The sequence below is a fragment of the Alosa alosa genome, chromosome 1 (assembly GCF_017589495.1).
Source record: "Alosa alosa isolate M-15738 ecotype Scorff River chromosome 1, AALO_Geno_1.1, whole genome shotgun sequence".
In the NCBI taxonomy this organism is placed as follows: Eukaryota; Metazoa; Chordata; class Actinopteri; order Clupeiformes; family Clupeidae; genus Alosa; species Alosa alosa.
In genome coordinates, this window is record NC_063189.1 from 8565698 (window position 1) to 8588936 (window position 23239).

Sequence of the window (23239 nt, forward strand, 5' to 3'; positions counted from 1 at the left end):
AAGTCAGGGTATGGCTAAAGAAAATCAGTACTCATCTGAAAATACTCATATTACAGTGAAAATATTAATTTTGAGATTGCAATTAAATCGAACCGTGACAAACTTCACCTGAACAGTGGCAGAATGGGAAAAGAAGTGGTCATGTCTGGTCATGTATGATGTCCTCGAGGAAGTGTGACTGGACCTCCTCTTAGCCAATCAGATTTCTGTATCCCTCACTAACAACAAACAAAAGATCGGGTTTACCTACAGAGCTATCTGTCGATGTCCAGTCTCAATTTAGTACATAGGATTTATTGTGTCTCATAAAGTGAGCGCGTCGAACTTTTCTAACATGTTCTAGATGGCGAATGTGGGCTAGAGCTTTACTTCATTTGCGCTGTGAATGTCAGCTAATGTTAGCTAGCTGTTACGATTGCTTACTTCACAAGCAAGCTGAGGAGCTAACGCGAGTTTATCTTTGCTAGCATTGAAGCTAGCTGGCTAGCTGGTTACAACATAGGACCACGACATTTGTGGTCAGATAAACGACTAAAATCTGTCACTCTTAAATAGCAGTCCAGCTGAAAAAAGCTGGCTAGCTATTAAAACAAACGAAACAGAACTAATCGTCATGTCAGGACCATCATCGGGCTGTGGATTTCTGATGTCGGTTGTTGTTCACGGAGACTCTGCTCTTAACGAGCAGGAAAAGGAGCTCAATCAGCGACTTAGAAGGCTATATCCAGCTGTAAATGAACAAGAGACTCCACTGCCTAAATCATGGAGTCCCAAGGACAAGTTCAGTTACATTGGTCTTTCACAGAACAATCTACGAGTACATTACAAAGGTACGACGGAAATAAACCAGTGTTTTTGCAGGCTAGCACCCTAAAACGACTGATGCTAACTTTATTTGCTAACTTTAGCTTGCGTCGCATTTACTATAAAGTATTACTAAATCAGTGTTAGCTGCTGTGGCTGGCTAGCTAACTAGCTGGTTAGTTTGCTTATTTATGACATACCAAAGGAAGGTTAAACAGTCTGGTTAGCTCCGTGTTGCTTTCTCTTAGGAATCCAACAGTCAAGCTGGTTGACATGCTAACTTCTGGCTAAAATGTCATATACACTGATGTAGTCAGTTTTCAGTGCAAGTTAAGATGTGTTTACAGTGTAAACTCGTTAGCAAGCTACCCTGTTTTAGCTGTCAAGCTAAGTCGCTAACTTTATGACGGAACATTAACATCAACATAAGCCTTATCGTAGTTCGCTGTCTGTATTGCTACATGCGAATGCTAGCATGCCTTGGCTTTTAAGGCCAACTCTTCAGCTAACAGAGATCATTTGACTGGGTCTAAATATAGATTCTATGAATCTATGATGCCTTCACTATTAGTTGACTGAGTTGACGTTAGACGACAGGGGCCTCATTCATTTTAGTTTCTGAAATCCAACATCACCTCACCTTAACGTTAGTTGATGAGTAAGCTAAACGTTACCCTGTACGCATCAAGTTGTAATGTGCTAGCTATGACTTTGGTGGCTAGTGTGTTGGCAGCTATTTCATAACTTAAGTTTTCTTTTTGTCAGTATGATTAAATAACTGATATTATATATGTGAAGAGTTAGCCAGGGACCCGAGTAGTGACTGTCCTTTGCATGTCATTTGAGGAAAACTATTGTTGCTGTAGACCCAACAGGTCAGCCAGGTCCGGAAATGTTGACTTGGTACATGATCGCTTAAGTGCAGAGCTAACGAGTAAACAAGATAACAGCTAGCATGATGTCAACTTGAAGATTAAGTGAATTGGTTAGAATTAGAGATGACTGTGTCGTTGAATCCTTTGAACAAGTCTATGTTGCGGATTGCGCAGGATGCACTCAAAACTGGTTGTAGTCGTGGTGCAATATCGCCATGTTGAAGCTTTATAGCTAACTATAATCAGCTTGCTGTCGTTAGCTTGCTAAACATTTTACCCAAGTTATGACGTCAAGCCTCCATCTTCAGTTATCTCCTACCTAGAGCAAGCAATGCACTGCTCCTTGATTTTCTCCATGATATTCTCCCGGAACTAGTTATATATTTTACAATATTCACCGTAAGGCCACACTTAATTGATGAACTATAATGCCCGGTCATATTATAGTTTTCAGATGAGATGGTTTATTTGGCTACGTAGCTACACTAGTTAACTCTTAACATCACATTAGTTAACACTAGTCAATTTTTGCATTGTTACATTTTACATTGCTTTCTGACACATTATATATGGTTATGGTTATGGGATTTTGCAGACGCCTTTGTCCAAAGCGAGACACAAATACAAAAACAACATAATATTTAAAATATAACAGGGAACAGATTAGGATGTTGGTCAAACTATAATAAGGAGAATAGCAATAATAAACAATAATGTCCATTCAATCAATAATAAAAAAAACAATGACATGGTAAGACTATATTAAGGAGAATATCAATAATAAACAATAATGTCAAACTAATCAACAGCCTAATGGAAATAAAACAATATTATGCAAACCATAACGCATAAGGAGCGCTTTAAGAATATATGATCATAAAGCTATAGTACATTATACAGGTGAATGGTTTTATGAATTAGGTGAAAAGAACTCAGGTGCAGGATAGACAGGAAATTCAGGTGCAGGTTAGACAGTTATGATGGTGGTTTTTGGTTAGCTTTGTTGTTTTTGGTTGCTCTGGCAGCCTCCTATTTCAGTGCTAGCATTTGTTCTTACTAGAATGTGTGTGTCTCCCTCAAACACTAAGGACATGGAAAGACCCCAAAAGACGCTGCCTCTGTGAGGGCAACTCATCCTATCCCAGCAGCCTGTGGCGTTTACTACTTTGAGGTGAAAATCATCAGTAAAGGGCGAGATGGGTAAGGAAGCGAAAAGAAGAATTTTCACACAACACTACACATCACTCTGTGAGAGAGGAGGTAGCCTAAACTTTATATTTTGTTTGGTTTTCAGTTACATGGGCATTGGCTTGTCTGCACAGGGTGTCAACATGAACAGACTTCCAGGTAAGGCAATGCTGAGAGATTACATCCTGTCAGGACAGTAGGTGCTCTTTACTTTGCTCTTCTCGTGCACTGTGTTTGTGTGTGATGTGGCCTTGCTGCATAAGTGGGCCTGTTGTATATTGTTGTCTCCTTTGGGTGTGTCGCTTTAGAGAGTAGAAGAAGACTCTGGCCTGAAATGACACCACGGTGCTGGGGTCACATGTTTACATGCAGCCAGTGAGGGATATCTGGCAGAGCTGGGTGACACCCTGTGCCTTTTTAACAAGTCACAGGACACTGGGTGGGCCCTCGGTAGTGCTGCAGAGCATTGACGAGATAAAACCCCAACTGAGTCCATTAGCTGTTCCTCACATCAGTTCCTCACAATGTTCTCAAACATTCTTTTTTTTTTTTTTTGTCCTTTTTTGTTATGCTCAGGTTGGGACAAACACTCCTATGGTTACCATGGAGACGACGGCCACTCCTTCTGCTCCTCGGGTACAGGGCAGCCATATGGGCCGACTTTCACCACTGGTGATGTGATTGGCTGCTGTGTCAACCTCATCAACAACACCTGCTTCTACACAAAGAATGGTCATAGTCTAGGTATATGCGTTTGCCGTGCACGATATTATTTGCAAATCTAATGAACATAAAACTCCATTAATGTAGCTCTTAGCAAAAAAGCCTAACGGTGTAATTGTGCTCTTATCAGAGACATTTTATGGGTAATCTGTGATAAACTGGTGAAACAATGTGTTAATAAAATTCTCCTCTCCCATAGGTATTGCTTTCACAGATTTACCGGTGAGTATACATTTTGTTGAAATGTGACCAGATACTGTATATTTTACAAAGAGTTTTTATGTGCCAAATTGACCATGTTTGCATGACTTGCAAGTTCAGTTATAATTCTGGCTTGCGGTGATTATAGCTTATGTTATTATGTAACCCTTATTTTGTTTTATGTTTTAATGTGCTGCTGCCTTGCATTGGATAAGCTGATCAAATATCAGTTATTTGTTGTTCCAGCATCTTGTTTGGTTTACATGCTGATTTGTGCGTATTTGATCTTATAGTCTTTAAGTGTTTATCTTTGAGTAGGTGTTAATCGTCTTTCCATAATAACCAGCAAGGTGATTTTTATGCATATATTCTTGTAGGCATTCTATATAAGCTAGAATGCTGCTGTTATCTTCATTGACAAAGTGGAGAAAATAATGTCACAAAGAGTTGTTGTAAATAGGAGCCACACAGCAACAGTATGAGATTTCTTTTCTTGGTTATTATTTTATTGATGAGTCAGTTTGGCAGAGCTGCTACAATCTTATATGGTGTATACATTTGTATGTTTTATGTATTTGTGCTGTAATCATACATGTCAACAGATGTGGTAGATGTGGTCATTTGGTATAGCAACCATTTGTTTCTGTATCTCATACAGTACCTCACCTTAGGTGTGAGGTGTTTTAATGTGTTAGTTGAATTAGTGGGTTTATTCCATTCCTTAACTTTACCAATACATACCTCTGGTTTTTGCTAGTTGATTCTTGGTTTTAACTTTACCAAGACGTTCCATTGTGAACCCACAATAGCTGAATAGCTGCTTGTGTACAGAAAAAAAATAAAACAATAATCCATTGAGCAGAAAACAGCATTGGCAGCAGTCCAACATTCTCTGGGTGTTTTGAAGGAAATGCGTTGGTTTACCAGCTTTTAGTGTTCCTTTCATTCAAATATGGAAAAAATGGAAAGCTCTCTTGTGGAGCTTCTATCTCCGTTTTGTGAGAAAAGGGAATGTGGAATTCAGAGGAATGCAAAAAAATAGTGTCCTGTTGTCATAAATATTTGTCACTTGTCAGCATAGATGAGTGAATGATGGATCACCATTCCTCCACCATTTCCTTCTCTCTCTGCACAGCCCAACCTGTACCCTACAGTGGGTCTACAGACCCCAGGGGAGGTGGTGGATGCTAACTTCGGGCAGCACCCCTTCGTCTTTGACATTGAAGACTACATGCGGGAATGGAGGACAAAGATCCAGTCCCAGATCGACCGTTTCCCTATAGGGGAGCGAGAGGGCGAATGGCAGGCCATGCTCCAGAAGTGAGTTTCATGTCCAGGAGAATGACGAATACAGAAAAACAAACTTTAGAGATTTTTTATAACTTTTTTTTGTAGTCCCGCTGTATTTGGAACCAGATTACTGGTGTGTGCTGTGAAGTGCTGATGCTATTGACATAATATTGGCTCTTGCTTTTAGACCTTGAGTTTGATCTCCTCTTCTCTCTCAGGATGGTGGCCTCCTACCTAGTTCACCACAGCTACTGTGCCACTGCTGAGGCCTTTGCCAAATCCACCGATCAGGCCGTGCACGAGGAACTGGCTTCCATCAAAAACAGACAGAGTGAGTCTCCACAGGTCACATGACCATTGGCCTTCTGTGCTCAGGAGCCAAACAAGGGAGCTATCTTCAGCTCTGTTTGTTTAATTGCTCTTGCCAGTGTAAAATATAGTTCCTTAAAAGGAAGTAAAAAAAAAAAACATGTCAAATGGAAGTGATTTATTTTGATGAACTGCATTTAGTTTGTGCTTGTGTATGACATGCAAATTGCAGAGTGGGATTTTTAATGATGGTTCGATGAAAATGTTTGAGTGATTTATTACAAATTCCTACAGAAATCCAGAAGTTGGTCCTGTCAGGAAGAATGGGAGAAGCTATAGAGACGACACAGCAGCTTTATCCCAGTCTCTTAGAGAGAAACCCAGACCTCTTATTCATGTTGAAGTAAGCCCTGGCTCCCATGACAACGCACATGTGTATTAATTTCCACACGTATGTGCCTGTTTGTTCGGACCATGGTGTGCCAGCGTGACTTCTCTAAATGGCCTCTATCCCCCTCCAGAGTCAGGCAGTTCATCGAGATGGTGAATGGCACAGACAGTGAGGTCCGGTGCCTGGGAGGGCGAAGTCCCAAGTCCCAGGACAGCTACCCAGGGTCGCCTCGCCCCTTCAGCAGCCCCACCCATAAAGCCAGTGGCTCACAGGCCTACCTGACAGGTATGGTGCAGACTTCACCTGGACTTCACTTTTCCCTAATTAGGAAATACTTGATCACTTGTTATCCTCAAACATGGAGGCATAACATTAGCTGCTTTCAGACATAGGTGTAAGTCCGCATGTTCTGCGGATATTAAGCGGTTGGGCCGTATATCTGAACAACATAACCGGACATTTGGAACTTCGAACTTAGACAGCTTACACTGCTCCCCTCCTAGTATTTCCGACAGACATTATGCAAATGAGCTCATGTCTGAACGAAGCGAAGAACATGCGGAGATTCTGTTCATGTGCGTGTTCAACCTGATCAACCACACAGAGATTCTGTTCATGTGCGTGTTCAACCTGATCAACCACACAGAGATTCTGTTCATGGGCATGTTCAACCTGATCAACCACACAGAGATTCTGTTCATGGGCATGTTCAACCTGATCAACCACACAGAGATTCTGTTCATGTGCGTGTTCAACCTGATCAACCACACAGAGATTCTGTTCATGTGCATGTTCAACCTGATCAACCACACAGAGATTCTGTTCATGTGCATGTTCAACCTGATCAACCACACAGAGATTCTGTTCATGTGCATGTTCAACCTGATCAACCACACAGAGATTCTGTGCATTGATGTCGTTCACACATATGACCGCATTTATGTTCACATGTAAGTATCATATTTGAATCACCCGAAGGGTCGGACATCCGTTTGACAAAGATCCGCATGTAGTGCGGAGGACATGTCTGAAAGCAGCTATTAAGTGGTAGTGGTATGAGCGTTCATTCAATGTGTGTGCAAAAATTAAACCACTCAACTCGCACTCCACACACCACTGAAACTGAAAGTTCCAATGATATCGTTGGTAGGCTGAGCTTTTGTTTAATAGAACAAAGTGGATTCCTGCATAGAATTTAGTATTGTATAGTGTAAGTACGTCTTAATAAATGTGCAAAAACAACACCGTAAGTGCTTCTAGCCTCATGGGTCCTAAACTGTTATACTTGCTAAACATTACACTGAACTTTCTTTTTTTTTACGAGCGCTGTAGCCTTTCGCTTCTGCTATCCAGACACATAAACAAACTCACGATAGGCCTCTTCATATTAAGCAGGATTTCACTGACTGCTTTAGTGTGAAGTGTGCATTGCAACAACAATAGCACAGCAATAGCAAAACAATAATGATTTCTGGGCCTATTCTTTTTTGTGGTTGGGTGATAGTGATGGATTATAGTGATAGATTATGGGTGATAGTGATGCATTTTTATACTTCGTGTTACTCTTTTTTTCACCACACATGTGTTTGCATACCTGGTCACACACATGGTAGTAGAGAGGAGCTGCACAACCTTACAGTGGTAAATTCTGGTCTACTAGTAGTAGAATGGCCACATTAGTTCTACCATCAGTATTATCTAAACTGAACAAAAAAAATTCTCTTGAATTTTGTTCAGAAATCCATATTCATGAGCACTTCTCCTTTACATTCAGCTCACTGGCAACAGCTCTTTTGGACATTCCTGCAGTCAGCATGTCAGTTGCATGCTCCCCAAAATTTGTTAGAACATCAGTGGCTTTGTGTTGTGTGATAAAACTGCACATTTTAGAGACACCTTTAATTGTGACCAGTCCAAGGCACATCTGTCAACAGTTTTTATATCAGCGTCCACCTGTCAGTGGGCATATGACGTTTGACAAAAATAATACACCACCTAGCACAGATTTGAGCAAATCTACAGAAACAGAACAAAACTTATACTTTGTATATTCATGAAAAATGGGAGCGAAAACAAAAGTGTAATATTTTTCTTTAGTGTGTTTCCTGATTATGCTGAGTACTGTCTGAAAAAGCGCGTGTGTGTGTAACTAATCCAAGGACCCTGCCTGTCCCACTGATCTCGCTCCTCCTGTCCCCAGGATTCGAGAGTAACGGCTGTAATGGTATGTCGTCCAGTAAAGCCTCTTCCTCAGCCCACTGTACAAAAGCCTGCCCGTCCGGTGTGGCCAGCGGTGACCCCGGCAGCATGAACGGCACACGCAGCCAGCAGCAGCAGCCCAGCACCAGGTACACCACACCTTGCTGAGGCTAGCCCCTTCATGGAGCACTCTGTATTTATGAGATTTTACATTACATTACATTACATTTAGCAGACACTTAATACGATTTAATACTTGTGTTTAGAAGTTACAGTTCAGTGCAACATTGAGGTTGATTTGCCTTTTAGTTTATATATGGTGTAAATGGTTCACATGGGCTCCAACATCCTGGTATAGAATATTCAAACAATGTTTTGAATGTTAGAATAATAAATGAGGTAGGATGTATACAAAAGGCATTCATGTCACTGCTCTTCTGACCTTGATGTGTAGACAGCCCTTAATTATTAGCCTATAACAATTGACACATACATCTAAACAAATTCATATTAACCACATTAATAAATCTTCAGCAGTGAGGTGGAGATGGAGGTGGATCACTTCACCAATGGCGTGTCCGAATCGTCCTCCAATGGCTTTCTCAATGGGAGCTCAGTGCATGGCGTGGAACCAGATGACTGTGATGCAGATATGGGTAAGAGCCTGTAGCATAATACAGGAGGTCTTACCTCCTGTGCTGTAGGTATGTGTATATTTACAGTGCTAAGCATTAGTGAATACACTCATGCTAAAGTTGACTAAAAAGAGGAATAAAAAAAAAATAATCTTTTGGAAATCTAAATGCCTTCATTAAAAAAATTAGGAAAAATAGCCTATATCTGGTGATTAGCTTTACTGGTTTGCTTGAGTGGTTGTGGAATAAACTTTGTTTATCCTTTCAATGCCCATTTATTAATCTTCTGATTTAAAACAAGTCAAAGATTCTTGAACGCTATGCAGCTGCTCTAAAATCTTTGGTCAGTAGCCTATATTATACCATTCATTATAGGTCATGGAAATTCATTTTTTTTCAGGGAAAAGTCATTTTTACATCTGAGAGTGGGAACCCTGTAAACAAAACATAACGAAAACTATAGAATTGCTTTTGTAGTACATAATTTAATCCCAATTTAAAAAAAAAAAAAACTTTTAAAACATATTGTTACTTTTGTAATTTCTTGAGTTCTTGTTGGATATACTGTATGGTTTAACATATCCACTCTTCGCTTCCCACTCATTTTGATAGAGTGGGCTCAAAGTACAGTACCCTCTAGAATTACTGGGACTTTTGGTAAAGTTGACTAAAAACAGGTATACAAAATAATCTTTTGGTGATTTATTGTAATCTCACAATGAAAACAATGAAAAAACACAACCTTTAAGGGAAATTAATGTATTCTGAGAAAAAGGAAAATCTCATAAAGAAATAAATATTCTTAACAAAAACACTTCTATGTACGCCAAATCCACCTAAAGTGTTTCTTGCCAAACAGCTGTTTACATTTGTAATTAAATCACTGGAAAGGCCTTTACCTGCCATGCCCTCTAAGTAATCTATTAGCAGTGAGGTCACAATTTTTAAAGATTTTTTTGGGGGACTTGGTGTTCCTAAGATGATGCCTTTTTCTGTAACTCCCCAACAGTAATCAATTTTCAGTTGATTAGAACCTTTTAATTATTGTTTTAAATTTAAATATGGGCATTAGTACTTAGTATTTTATAGCCATTCCCTGACTTACAAATGTAACACACTTTCTTTTCATTTACATTTAGTGTATTCTCTTGTCTTTCCCATGTTGAAAAATGACTAGGGGATTTAGCCTGTGTCACTTTATTTTCATACCTTAATGAAAAAAAGTCATGAACTATTTTTGAAAGTTCAGACATTCTGATTAACTTAAAGAAGTTGAATACACACAGGAAAATGCCTCTTACATTTGTATATAAGATTTTCTATGGGTTCCAATAATTGTGGGCAGTGTGTTTTTCTTAAAAATATTTATTTCTTTGAGATTTTCCTTTTTCTCAAAATAAATTTTCTTCCCTTCAAGGTTGGATTTTTTTTTTTTCACGAGATTACAATAAATCACTAAAAGATTTTTTATTTATACCTATTTTTAGTCACCAAAGGTTTACCAAACGTGCCAATAATTCTGCAGGGTACTGTAGATTGTGGCTCAAAAAAGGACATATTGGCCATGGGTCGTCTGATTCCTGCCTCTCTGTCTGTCTTCAGAGGTGGAACTGGCTCAGTTCAAGAGGCAGCTGTGTGGAGGCAGCCAGGCGGCCATAGAGAGGATGATCCACTTCGGACGGGAGCTGCAGAGCATGAGCGAGCACCTCCGCCGGGAACGTGGCAAGAACGCCACCAACAAGAAGATGCTGAAGGTCCTTAACTCTGTCCTTAGTTCACTGCCGTTACTTTGGCAGACGTGGCATTTTAGGGATTTGTAATAGTTTGGAACAGTGTTTGCTAAGCACTTTTATGAGTAACTTGACAGACCAGAGAATTGGGCTGAGAAGAATGAAACTACATTCTTTTGACATCAGTCATCTAGACAGACTTGAAAAGCCAGAATTGTTGATTTGTCACCTGTTTCACTGCTTGTTAATGTCAGGGTTTTCTCAGGAATGCCGCTTCTTGTTTGAAACGGACATACTTTCTACATACTCTGTTGTCTGTACAGTGACTGTAAATGCCAGGACCTATGTTCTCAGCTGATGGGTGTTCTGCTGTTAATTGCTTGGTGTCTTAACTGTAATGTGAACTCGTCTACAACCTTTTAACTGGAGTCTGTCCCTGTCCCTGTAGGATGCCTTCAGTCTGCTCGCATACTCCGATCCCTGGAGTAGTCCAGTGGGCTATCAGCTGGACTCAATCCAAAGAGAGCCGGTCTGCTCCACACTCAACAGTGCAATACTTGGTAGGACGGCTGTCTTTTGTAAACTTTAAGTTAAAGTTGACTGATAAGTCACACAGACTCAGAGGTCGACATTGTCAGGTGGTGTTTTTTGAGGCCACGGGGTTGCCATTGCTTTTTAAGTCTAAAAGATTTTATTGATTTTATAGAAGTTGATACTGAGCGTGTATTTGAATGTGTATTTGTTCACAGAGACTCACAACCTGCCCAAGCAGCCCCCCTTGGCCCAGGCGGTTGGCCAGGCTGCGCAATGTCTGTCCCTCATGGCGCGCACTGGCATTGGCTCCTGCGCCTTCGCTTCAGTGGATGACTACCTGCACTAACCTTCAGAGAATCCCCCCTCCCCCCCCTCCCCTCCCCTCACACACACACACACACACACACACACACACACATTTGATCCTGAAGCCAGACCTGACCCTCCCATCCCCCAACCGCCATGCAGCAAGATGACCACCCTCCCCCTCCAGCTCCAGCTCCAGCTCCCCCTCCTCATTATCACCACCCACGAGTCCACACCGGGCCTGCCAGGGTGCATCCCCTCAGTCGGGCCCCCAGCACCTCCCAGGGCCCTGGCCCACCCTGAAGACTGGATCCACTCTTCCTAGGTCACGTTAGACTTATGGCACATCAGGATGAAGATCCCTGAGCCAGAAAAAAAAAATCCCTGAATCATTACCTGGATGTTCATTTTTCCCCTTTGGCTTATTATCCCTATTATTTTAAAACATTTTAATTTTTGGGTTGAGGATGTGTTGCACATGGATTGGGGGGGGGGGGAGGCAAGCTCTGATTGTTTCCTAGTTTACAAGGCATGATGCAAATGATTATGATTATTATTAATGTTATTATTATATTATTAAACTTGCATAAATATATATTTGTTCTTGGTTGAAAGCTGGCAGAATCAGCACGGCCGACTAATAAAGGTCCCATCACAGTAAACCCTTGCTACTTACAAGTGTCAGCCTGTGTACATGTTACTATTCACAAATCCTGAGTGAGATTGTATTAATGAGAAGTGTGGAATACTTTAGTGATTTGCATAAAGAAAATAAGTTTCAACCCATTAAGTGTAATACTGCAGGATTAGGTATGTTAGGAGATTGTAGGAGCTCCTCCAGTAAGGAAATCCCTATGTGCATAAACCTCCACCTCCCTTTGCCAACAGCTCAGCAGGTTTGATGCAATGTTTGGGGCGCAGATTCATTTTTAACTGTGTAATGTCCACACTTGCCCCCTTCCCCTTTCTTTCACCTCATTCTTTTTATTTTTTTTCTCACTTTGCTTTCTCCTGCAAGCCAGTCTCTTAAATTACCTTTCGCTTTGTTGCTGCTCAGTATGGCTGTATATCTGACAAAAAGACATCATGTCCAGCCTCAGCCATTTTTATTTCCTACTCATCCCCCCTATGGCCCTCAGTGCTGTGCTTTAAGAAGTAACGACACGGGAGACTGGTTCAGTATTGTCAACAGCACTGTCTTAAAATTTACAATAAAATTACCCCACCTAGGAGGACCGCGTCACAGTTGTGTAAGACTCTTATTCAAATGGGGAGTAGTTTTAGTTTCCATTGTTGCAAACATTTAGAAGAATTTATCATCTTTGCCTACTGCTTTACCACATAAGGGGAGCCGGCATTTCTTTTTTTGACAATATTTATATTAAAATGTGCAGGTCCAATGCATAGAGATAGAAATGTACTTTTGTATAAAGATGTTGATCGTAAGACAATTTATGCATGGCTGTTTTCACAGTGCTGCAGTAAAGTGTTGTGCTTTTCAAGATTATTAAAGTACAATGCTAATATATCATCAAGTTGATAAATGTAATGGGACTAACCGTTCCTATTCTTTCCCTCCTGAATCTTTCATAAGAAATTAAAATGTATGATCATGTAGGTGCTTCTAATTATTCCTTTGGTCCACCCATTTTTGTTCTTGACAAAAATCAAACAATGTGTTTATCAGAAAAATATTTGGTATCCACTGGATCAAATTCTTTTCCATTTATAAACAGTTTCAGAAATGAAATGTCAATCACAAACTCGATCAGTTTAACAAGCTGTATTTATAAAGCCTTCAAGGGCCAACCAATACAAACAACAAACCAACATCGGACAACTACGGAGCCCCTAAGGGGTCATGAGCAAAAAAAAAATCTAAAGTTTAGTTTCATGTGCGCACGCAAAACCTTTTCACATGAAACTTTCACGTGCGCACATGAAACTAAACTTTAGATTTTTTTTTTGCTCATGTCCCCTTAGGGGCTCCGTAGACAACCAACTGTGCTTGAAGACAAAAAAATGTGCAGTTGTTGCACAGATTCAAAAGTTCAAATTGTCTAACAACTGGAGGGTCAATGCAGACATGTCTGACCTTTGACCCGTCTCTTGCTAGACATGTGTGATTACATCACAAAACCAAAGAGATGGTCTTTGGTGAACACTGCCTTTCTGTTCCTCAGAGTTTGGTCTCTCACTCCCGTTAACATACTGTTCTCGTGAGCTTCTTCTTGTGCATCCACCTCTGGTTGCCCTTCTTGGCCTTTGCTCTCTCCACAGTACCTGCAGAACCAGTTATTTAAGTTCAATTTTTACATCATCTTAAGGGGCACAGATGTCACTGGTTGCAGGGACCACATATTCAGGGATACAACACTGACATGCAAATTGATTTTGCAGTCAATTACTGTTATACAAGGATACCAATAAAAAAAATAACTTACTCAGTTTTTTATTAACAAACTGGAATGCAGCACCTCTGTTGGCCCCTTTCTTGCAGTCCAGTGACAAAAGTTCACTGTCTAAGGAAGAAAACAAAAGAAAACTTGTGTAGTGAGAATATACGTTTAGACCTTTAAACTGCATATTACTAGCACAGGATTTCAGTTTTTAAAAGTTCCAAAATTAACCTAAACTAGCAATGGCACATTCTAGTTACGCAAATTCTAATTGAGGCCTAAGATTGGAAATTGTCCCCCTGGTCGAGTATAATATCAAGTAATTAGGTTAAGGTCAAACTTTCTTTGTTTCTTACTTGTTGTCCGTCGATGTCCTTGTCCATAAAACCGAGATTGGACAAAGTCCATAGCCAATTTCTGTTGAGAACTGGCTGCAAATTGGTCCCTTACTCTGGTTACACTACAGTTTGCCTGTAAACTATATGGTGGTTGAGGTCAATAACATCCTTAAACAATGATAACTTTGAGAAAATAGCAAACAGTAATGATTGGAATTTTACCTCCGTGCTTTTCCTTGAATCGGTTTAATGTCACTTGAGGTTGCTACTCCCTTTTCCTCTGAAAGCAGAAGCAATCTTTTCATTAAGGCAAACAATGTTTGGTAACACTTTACTTGACAGTATCGACATAAGAGTGACATGACACAGTCATGAACACATGACATTGTCATGACACATGAAACCTAACCCTAACCCCAACCCTAACCTTAACCATAACTTCTGACAAAAATAAGAATGTCACTTAATAACAGAAGTGTTATGTCATAAACGTTTATGACTTGTTTATGACACGTTCATGATAGTGTCATGTCACTCTTATGTCGACACTGTCAAGTCAAGTGTAACCCAATGTTTTACCACCAATGACAACCACGGTTACAATTCAAAAACAGGTTCACAAACGTAAAATAAAGCAACAAATCGATAACAGATTTAGAGTTCATACCTTCATTTCGTTCACTACAGGGCAGTGCATCTTTCCTAGAACGAGATGCAAAGTAAAGGGGGTTGGTCGACAGGCTAACAATACTTTAACAGAATAATTTAATGCAAGAGTAATTTCATGCAAGACTCAAGAAGCAAGCATCACCTACGTTATATGCTGTGCATCAATTTCATTCAGAACGTCATCAGGAAGAAGTCTTCGTTTCTACAGACAATAATGTAACATTAATCTACTAAATAATGAGTATCAACCCTATGAAACCCTTGACAGACGTAAATAAAGCGTAGCTGCTAGCATTTATAATAACCTTTTGCTCCAAAAACAGCTCTTGCTTTTTTCTTCGCTTTTCTTTCAATGTCGCCTTCTCTCTGTAAATAAAGAGAATTCCGTGAGTGATACTACTACGCCTCGACACTGTTGAATAGCATGCTAACGTTGGCTAAGTGGGCTACCTTCTGCTGGCCTCCAGCGCGTCTTTTACACTCTGCAAAGCAGATTTTTTTGAATCATCAAATGTTACTTCTTCTGGAGCTTCATCATCACTGGAATCAAACTGAATATCATTGTTTCCTGCCATCTTTTCACTATGTGCGTTTCCTGACCCACGTTGTCTTTCACCGGTGTCAGCCATGTTGGTAAAAATGCTGTACCAAAATAATGTTTCGTCACTTTAGATCAGCCAACCACAGCACAGCCTTCCTTTTCCCAAGTACTTGTGGGAGAAAATATCGCCCCCTGGACGTGTGGGTGTTTTAACGGAGCGTTCTGAAATGGAGAAACTTCGAGCGGCAGAAGAGCGTTGATTTGCTGTTGCCCTCAAGTCTCCAGATGAAATCCAAACGAATAACCAAAACGACATTGTCCATGAATTTCAGTCTTAAAGTAAATTCACAAAACAGTGAGTAGCCTAAACTAGGCAAATAACTGATATTCATACAACCTTTTGATATTAAAGGCAATTTATTTATTATAGGCGCAGACCTATGTTGCCCGTCTCGTCACCCATCATTAAACGACCCGCTGATGCTAACCAATAAGATTGTCTGTACAAACAGTAAGTGGTTGTCGCGTCTATGCACGCATACCGCGCTGACGGTGCGATACAATCATCCGTTGTTGTCGCAGCTGGACAGCACGCAGGAGCTATTACATAGCCTAAATCTACCTTCATTATAGGCTACCACGACAAAATAATTCTGATGGAGAACATGCAGACAATTGTGCTTTGGCTTGGTGTTTGCTTGACGCTGGTAATATCTACTCAAGCTAACCCTGTCGCGCCCCAGGACCCGGCCCTACCTTGCCTTGCTCCGTTACAATGGGAGGGAAGAATTGTGGAATATGATCATAGTACAGGGCGCAACACGCGGGCTTCCATGTCGTACGATGGACAAAACCAGCGTATTCGGATACTTGAACAGAAGAGAGGACATGTACCGTGTAAAAAGTGCGTAGGTCTTACTTACAGGCTAACCCTGATATTCACAGCATACACGTTAGCATATACATTACAACATAATACGCAATAACCTGTTTCTATACAGCTTATGCATGCATGCGGTAAAACATCAGCGTCATTGTTTTGCATGCCCTGTCACCATGGGCGTATTTCCAGCGGATAGGCCTATTTACTTTGGATATTTCACCTTCAATAATTAGTATGAATATTTCACCATAAATACAACCTGTTTTTGTTGAGAAATAATGCAGATAAGGCTGAAACTAAATGTGGGTGGTTGTCACTATGGCATCGTGATTTTTTTTATTTAGCTCAGATCTGCAATAGCCTGATCACTTTGCAATAAGCAGAAGTAAACATAACCCTTATATGGGCGTATTGTTGCTATTTTCACGAGTTCGAATAGGCTTCTCATTGTTTCAATCCGTTCTCAGGTACTTTGAGTACATCTACTTATTCCAGAGTGGAGTAATGTTCCAGATTGAGCAAGTCACCAAGCAGTGCTCCAAGTTAGCTCTGACACAGGCTTGGGACCCCTTTGACATCCCCTTGAACTCCACCTATGAGGACCAGTACTTTATTGGAGGCCCAGGAGACATGATTGAAGTACAGGAGTGGTCTGATAGAAAGCCAGCTCGCCAAAGTAAGTGCTGATGTAGTGTCACATATCAACAGAATTTTATTACATCAACAATAGGATAACAAGCACAAACCTTAAAAAGCTAGGCTAACTAACCTTTTTTGAGGCCCACTGGTGGAAAGTCACAATGTCAAAATCAGCCCATTTGTCAAGATATGAACCGTTGGTGAAATAAGAATATTAATCAGAGTTTTTTTTTTCATAACCTCTCACCTGCCAAATAGACCACACCACACCCAAAGTTTTAGGCACTTGTGGCATCATGCCGTTTCCAACCTTATGTTTGTTTGTGTAATTTGATAGAGCATGGGTGCTCTTGGATCAAATATTTATTGAGGCAGATATGCAGTAGTGCAGATGTATTTTTAGCCTATTCAGGCAAGACATGAAACTAAATCTAAAGCTCAAATCTGCAATGAGGTTCCATGAAAATGACTGGTGTGAAGTCTTTAGTAGACATAACTTGACATATTGGGAACAGAAATTAAGGAACCTTGTTGCAGAACTGAGTTAAGGGGGTTTCTTATGGTCACATAATATACACATGCATTTGGATAGCTGGGATGGCTACCAATGCTAATTCACTGCACATATTTATATTTAATTTAAATATTACTAAACCACCTTCTGTAAGCCAACTGTATACTACTGTCTACTGCACTATATTTCTGTCCTGTCCTGTCTATACTTTATATATCACATTGTACTTTTCTGCTTTTTTGCACTTCTGCTTAGATGCAAACTGCATTTCATTGTCTTTGTACTTGTACTCTGCACAATGACAATAAAGTGGAATCTAATCTAATCTAAAAACACTAACAAAACCAAGTAATTTGTTTATGGGCTGCTATAGGGCTGTCTAGCCATGGGATTCAGTGAGATGAGAATGAGCTGTTCAGAGCTCTTCCCATCATGACGTCCCAACTGGACCAGAGACTTTCTAATGAGGAGACACAGCACTCAAAAAAACTCCATAGAAATGCATGGAGTTAGTTTGTAATGCCAATATGCAGTTGTCTACACATATCCCGCCCCTTCCGCGGCAAAAATGTCGACATGTGAATACATTGTGCCAATCATGTGTTGGAGCTGGAGCAAGGTTGGTGTCGTGAAGCCTTGCACAGGTGCATTTCTGCCGAAATAGATGCCCAATAAGTGCCCAAAAAGCCTTGCAATATGGCCGCTTTAGGAGGGACTTACCTAAAACGACTTTGACTGGACCAAGTATTCACTCACAATTGAAGAACAAAACTTCCAGGCACATATCCAGCATTGAAATTTAACGTAAAAATTGGTTTAACTAACCAAATCATTACCTGTTACCAAAATGTTGAAGCAAAGCCATTGTGTAGTATCCTCATGTTTGCAAAGGAACAGGTACACAAATGGGTCGCTCAGAACATTTCTCTTTTGTGTTGCTTCTTACTCATAGTATTTTGACTAAATTATGACACCAATGTTTTATTAAGACCTCAAGAATTTGAAAAAAGTGGGTGCTGTGGCACAAGCAGCTGCAGCGTCAATTCCACATTTGGGTCCAAGTGCCCACAGTGACCCAGGTTTGATTTCGACCCGCAGTGATTTCCTGATTCCTCACAATCTCTCTTTCTCATTCGTATCCTGTCACTCTTCACTGTCCTTTTTAAAAAGTGGGCAGACCTAAAACTTTGAGACTGTGTCCAACAAATCAGAAAACATGGTGCAGATTAGAAAAGGGTTAATAGATAAGATCAATAATAATTGGCACAATTGTAGAGCACCCATATGTTGTGCCACACTCATGGAATTTAGTAGCAGATTTGAGATAGAAGGGTTTTGAAATTCCATGCTGTCACCAATGCCCAAATCTTTGCAAGAATAAAAAAAAAGTATGCATTTTTTAGTCTTTTTATGTCCCTCTCGGTCCTCAAAAACTCTTGCAGACACTACTCTTCCAAGAATACCTCGTCTTCTAGCACTTCTGACAACCTGGGGGCAGCCGTGGCCTACTGGTTAGCACTTCGGACTTGTGACCGGAGGGTTGCCGGTTCGAACCCCGACCAGTAGGCACGGCTGAAGTGCCTCACTGCTCCCCGAGCGCCGCTGTTGTTGCAGGCAGCTCACTGCACCAGGATTAGTGTGTGCTGAGTGTGATTCACGGATTGGGATAAATGCAGACATTCACGGGATCAAAAGAGTATATATACTTATACTAACCTCACACACCTGATACGCTCTTTCCTCTTTTCCCTCCTTTACTTCCTTCTCTTCCCTCTACCCCCTCTTTTACCACTTCTCCTCCTACCATACTTTGACTAGCACTTAAAATGTAGGCACTCCTATCCTCTAGTAGTATTGACTGATGCAGTGGTAATTCCTAGCTATAGTCTCCTCTGCACTGTAGCTTAAATGTCATTCTATTGCTGTAGCTCTGTAGCTTAAATGTGATTCTTTTTCTGTAAGTTGCTTTTGATAAATGCATTTGCCAAATGAATAAACATGTAAATCCAACCAAAAAGTTGCCCATAAGGTTAGTGTACTTTATAAAAACAAGAAAAGAGTATGTCCAGGGCCCAAAGTATTGTAAAGCAGTCACATCCTGACCATTTGTATGCTGAACACACACAAGACTATATAAACTGCACTTACACTTTTTACACACTTGCACATGGACTGTACACACACTGCACTTTATACACTCTCTTGCTATTTATAAAAAAAAATGGACTTTCTTTCTTCACTCTCACAGAAAAAGCTGAACACCAAACGGAATTTCACTACATGCTTTGTATTAGTATTTCTATGTATGTGACAAATAAACCTCCTTCTATCCTTGTATCCCCTTGTATCCTTGTAAAGTGTTCTGTGTTTAACTATTCCCCTTTGTCTTGGTTGCTGGCATTTAGATGAGGCCTGGCTGGGTGTGTATACGGTGAAAGATTGCTATCCTGTGCAGGAGACATACACACGTAACACCAGTGTGACCACGTCCACAAGATTCTTTGATCTGGCACTGGGCATCAGCGACCCCAGTGTGTTCACTCCCCCAAGCACCTGCCAATCAGCCCTCCCGGTGAGGATGACATCAGCCTGCTGAGTCAGCCTGCTCTCTCTGACTGGGATGCCCATCTCTTCACGATGTTGCCCTCACACTATGGTGAAGATAGATGTAGATGATACACTGGAAATCTGTGATTGTAAGAGAGGTAGCCAGTATGCTTGTTAATGTGGTCAAAGTTGCAGGAATGGTTAAAGCCTTAAGTGCAAAACACTTATTTTGATTTTCACCTTTTCTGTTTTCATTCTGTGCCATTTAAATAGCCTATTTAAATATTCTGTAAGTAATGTTAGGCATTGCTAACTTCTGTTCAATATATAGTATAATCCTCTCCAAAATGTGCAGTCCACATGCAAAATTGAATATCCTCTTTGGATAATATAGTCATGATAAGTAACATGTTTAGATCCCCGGATAAAGACCAAGAGGAGATTGCCTGTTTTTTCTCAGTGTACAAGAATGTAAACCTCACATTAATACAGCTATCTAACCTGTATTATTAGCATGGCCACAGCAGTTTAACTCTGTTGCTGTAAACTGGTAAGTTTTATTTTTTATCATGTACAATCATGATGCATTTCTCCCTAGCGTGGTGTTACAATAAAACAAACAAACACATTTTCTCCATTTCATTCATACCTAATTTTTCCACTAAACCTTCCTGACTTCTCTGACTTATGGGAATGGCCAGGTTTGACAGAGTGCTTATTTGGATGCAGCTCTTTCATGTTGAAATGAGAGCCTCCTGGAAGCCAACTGTTGAAAGACAGAATAAGTCAGAAGTCACAAAGTGTGAAAGGGTGAAATAGACTCAAATGCTAGAATCAATCCTAAGTGGGAAGGATGGTTTGATTGCCCCTAAATCACATTTTCATTTCATTTAGGCTTCATTTGTTCTCTTGTTACAATAATATGTGCAATGATAATAATAATAATAACTAGAAAATTTAATTCTGATGAATTACCAGTGCATGAAAATGCAAAACATATTAACATAAAATGCGAAACAAACTTTATTTGGAAACAGTTTTCAGCAGAGGAAACAGTTGGTGGGAGTCATAGTTGATGACAACTGACAGTTGGAATGACTGAACAGTTAAATTGTTAAATAGTTAAATTATTTAATAGTGAATTATTGTAATGAAAACTTTTATTTTGAAACAGTTGTGGGCAGAGGAAACAGTTGAACAGGATCTGTAATCTTAAGAGAGCCAGATTAAAGCCAGAGACAGAGTAGATAGTGTAATGGATGTTGATAGACAGAAAGTTCAATGGATGTTGATAGATAGTTTAATGGCTGGATGAGTGAATGGTTTGAAGAAGATAGATAGAAAGTTGGATGGAATGTGCCTGTATATCCTTGTATGGTTATGGTTATGGGATTTGGCAGATGCCTTAGTCCAAAGCGACACACAAATACAAAAACATAATATTTAAAATTGAACAGGGAACATATTAGAATGTTGGTCCAACTATAATAAAGAGAATAGCAATAATTAACAACAATGTCAACTCAGTCAATAGCCTAATAAAATAAGCAATGGAAATGAGGGAAAAAGCAATAAACAATAATGTCCATTCAATCAATAATATAAAAACAATGACATGGTAAGACTACATTAAGGAGAATATCAATAAAAAACAATAATGTGAAATTAATCAACAGCCTAATGGAAATAAAACAATATTATACAAACCATAACGCATAAGAAGCGCTTAAACAACTAAGTGCATGTTGAACAGGAATGTTTTTAGACCCCTCTTAAACGACCCAATTCTACCACAGCAACGGAGAGCAACTCATTCCACCAACATGGAACCACTGAAGAATAGAGTCTTGAATTAGACCTAGTGTTTATGACTGGTTGGCACATCAGAAGACCGCAGTGGGCGGTTAGATAGATAGAGATAGATAGATAGATAGATTGATAGATACTTTATTGATCCCCAAGGGGAAATTCAAGGTCTCAGTAGCATACAAACATCACACACACATTCACTAACAGCAGAAAAAAAGTAATTAAAAGTATATAATATAAAAAACACAGCTAAGCAATAAGGACAGTAGAAGATAAAGAATATGCTAAAATACAAATTATACTAAATAACACAAAATGATTGTGATTCTGTGTGCATAAAGTAAGGTGCTCTGTGTGAGTGAGTGTCATGGTGATGGTGCAAATGAGTATAAAGTCCAACAGTGCAATAGTGCAAGAATAAAGTCTAGAGACCAGCATAAAATAAAAATGGACATATAAGAGAATAAATAAATATTGACATATAAGAGAGTAGGCAAGGTAATATAAAAAATATAAAAAAACAACTATAGAAAAGTTTTTCTATAGTTCTATTTTCACTTATACCTTTTCTTAATATATATATATATATATATATATATATATATATATATAAGAAAAAAGGTATAAGTGTGGCCACAATCCGGCTGTGGGATGGAGGGAGGGGTTATGCATATGTGCTAATATAGCACGCAAACAGCGAGGCAGTAAAACAGTGATAAAAAGTGGCTAGTGGACAGACAGTACCCAAACATGGAGAGGGTGGAGAGGCAGACAGACTATGCAGAGAAGTCTATCTCTCCTCTTCCCTTAAGTGAAGCATTGAACAGTTCAATGGCCCTGTGGTCAAATTACTTCCTCAGTCTGTCTGTTGTGCAAGGCAGTGAGCGAAGTCTCCAGCTGATCAGGCTCTTCTGCTTTACAATAGTGCTGTGGAGTGGATGACACTCATTGTCCAAAATGTTGATCAGTTTGTTCAGGGTCCTTTTGTCAGATATTGAAGTGATGCACTCCAGTTCAGCTCCCACTACAGAGCCAGCTTTCCTTACCAGCCTGTCAAGTCGCCCAGCATCCTTCCTCTTGTGCTTCCTCCCCAGCATACCACTGCATAGAAGAGGACGCTGGCAACAACAGACTGGTAGAACATCCTGAGGAGTTTGCTGCACACATTGAAGGACCGCAGCCTCCTCAGGAAGTACAGCCTGCTCTGCCCTTTCTTGTAGAGTGCGTCAGTGTTGGCTGACCAGTCCAGTTTATTGTCCAGGTGGAGACCCAGATACTTGTAGAGCGCGGGCTTAGACCTGCGGAAATCCACCACCATCTCCTTGGTCTTTGAAGTGTTGAGTTGAAGGTGATTGAGTTTGCACCATTGCACAAAATCCTCCACCAGGCTCCTGTACTCCTCCTCTTGCTCGTCCCTGATACACCCCACAATTGCAGTATTGTCAGAAAACTTCTGCATGTGGCATGACTCGGTGTTGTAGCAGAAGTCAGATATGTACAGGGTGAACAGGACTGGCAAGAGCACAGTTCCCAACACAGTACTGTTCCCTGATCACAGTGGGAGAGAGACAGTTCTTCAGTCTGACGAACTGTGGTTGCTCGGTCAGGTAATCTGTAATCCAGGTTACCAGGTGAGTGTCCACACCCATCTGTAAGAGCTTGTCTCCCAGTCTGAGGGGTTGGATGGTGTTAAAAGCACTTGAGAAATCAAAGAA

The 23239-nt window shown here is 40.2% G+C and overlaps 3 protein-coding genes across 4 annotated transcripts; 2 read left to right on the forward strand and 1 right to left on the reverse strand.

The window, feature by feature from the left end:
* Positions 1-196: 196 nt before the first annotated feature.
* On the forward strand, positions 197-12428 carry ranbp9 (RAN binding protein 9). 2 transcript variants are annotated; one of them, XM_048268512.1, is made up of 14 exons: positions 197-830; positions 2768-2879; positions 2974-3026; positions 3444-3611; positions 3790-3812; positions 4927-5111; positions 5300-5412; positions 5685-5793; positions 5912-6066; positions 7982-8129; positions 8518-8636; positions 10218-10369; positions 10794-10905; positions 11095-12428. In XM_048268512.1, the coding sequence occupies exons 1-14, from the start codon at positions 614-616 to the stop codon at positions 11223-11225; spliced, it is 1797 nt and encodes a 598-aa protein (XP_048124469.1). In that variant the 5' UTR covers positions 197-613; the 3' UTR covers positions 11226-12428. The 2 variants fall into 2 exon arrangements, with proteins under 2 accessions (XP_048124469.1, XP_048124387.1); XM_048268430.1 differs by having other exon boundaries at positions 199-830; positions 8515-8636.
* Positions 12429-13156: 728 nt separating this feature from the next.
* On the reverse strand, positions 13157-15320 carry nol7 (nucleolar protein 7). Its single transcript, XM_048270173.1, has 8 exons — positions 15042-15320; positions 14897-14957; positions 14738-14793; positions 14590-14624; positions 14145-14202; positions 13941-14062; positions 13630-13707; positions 13157-13468 (listed from the first exon to the last, which is right to left on the reverse strand). Exons 1-8 carry the CDS (start codon positions 15218-15220, stop codon positions 13389-13391), a joined length of 669 nt encoding a protein of 222 aa, XP_048126130.1. The 5' UTR covers positions 15221-15320; the 3' UTR covers positions 13157-13388.
* A 303-nt stretch (positions 15321-15623) lies between these two features.
* On the forward strand, positions 15624-20343 carry epdr1 (ependymin related 1). Its single transcript, XM_048270284.1, has 3 exons — positions 15624-16036; positions 16483-16691; positions 19574-20343. The coding sequence occupies exons 1-3, from the start codon at positions 15789-15791 to the stop codon at positions 19762-19764; spliced, it is 648 nt and encodes a 215-aa protein (XP_048126241.1). The 5' UTR covers positions 15624-15788; the 3' UTR covers positions 19765-20343.
* The last annotated feature ends 2896 nt before the right edge of the window (positions 20344-23239 follow it).

Excerpts from the sequence above, each read along its gene's own strand:
- epdr1 (XM_048270284.1), top strand. The coding sequence starts at position 15,789 with ATGGAGAACATGCAGACAATTGTGCTTTGGCTTGGTGTTTGCTTGACG. Across the intron at positions 16,037-16,482 it reads GGACATGTACCGTGTAAAAA|GTACTTTGAGTACATCTACT; the intron begins GTGCGTAGGTCT and ends ATCCGTTCTCAG. Across the intron at positions 16,692-19,573 it reads TAGAAAGCCAGCTCGCCAAA|ATGAGGCCTGGCTGGGTGTG; the intron begins GTAAGTGCTGAT and ends GCTGGCATTTAG.
- nol7 (XM_048270173.1), bottom strand. The coding sequence starts at position 15,220 with ATGGCTGACACCGGTGAAAGACAACGTGGGTCAGGAAACGCACATAGT. Across the intron at positions 14,958-15,041 it reads GCGCTGGAGGCCAGCAGAAG|AGAGAAGGCGACATTGAAAG; the intron begins GTAGCCCACTTA and ends CTTTATTTACAG. Across the intron at positions 14,794-14,896 it reads AGCTGTTTTTGGAGCAAAAG|AAACGAAGACTTCTTCCTGA; the intron begins GTTATTATAAAT and ends TATTGTCTGTAG.
- ranbp9 (XM_048268430.1), top strand. The coding sequence starts at position 614 with ATGTCAGGACCATCATCGGGCTGTGGATTTCTGATGTCGGTTGTTGTT. Across the intron at positions 3,813-4,926 it reads TTGCTTTCACAGATTTACCG|CCCAACCTGTACCCTACAGT; the intron begins GTGAGTATACAT and ends CTCTCTGCACAG. Across the intron at positions 10,906-11,094 it reads ACTCAACAGTGCAATACTTG|AGACTCACAACCTGCCCAAG; the intron begins GTAGGACGGCTG and ends ATTTGTTCACAG.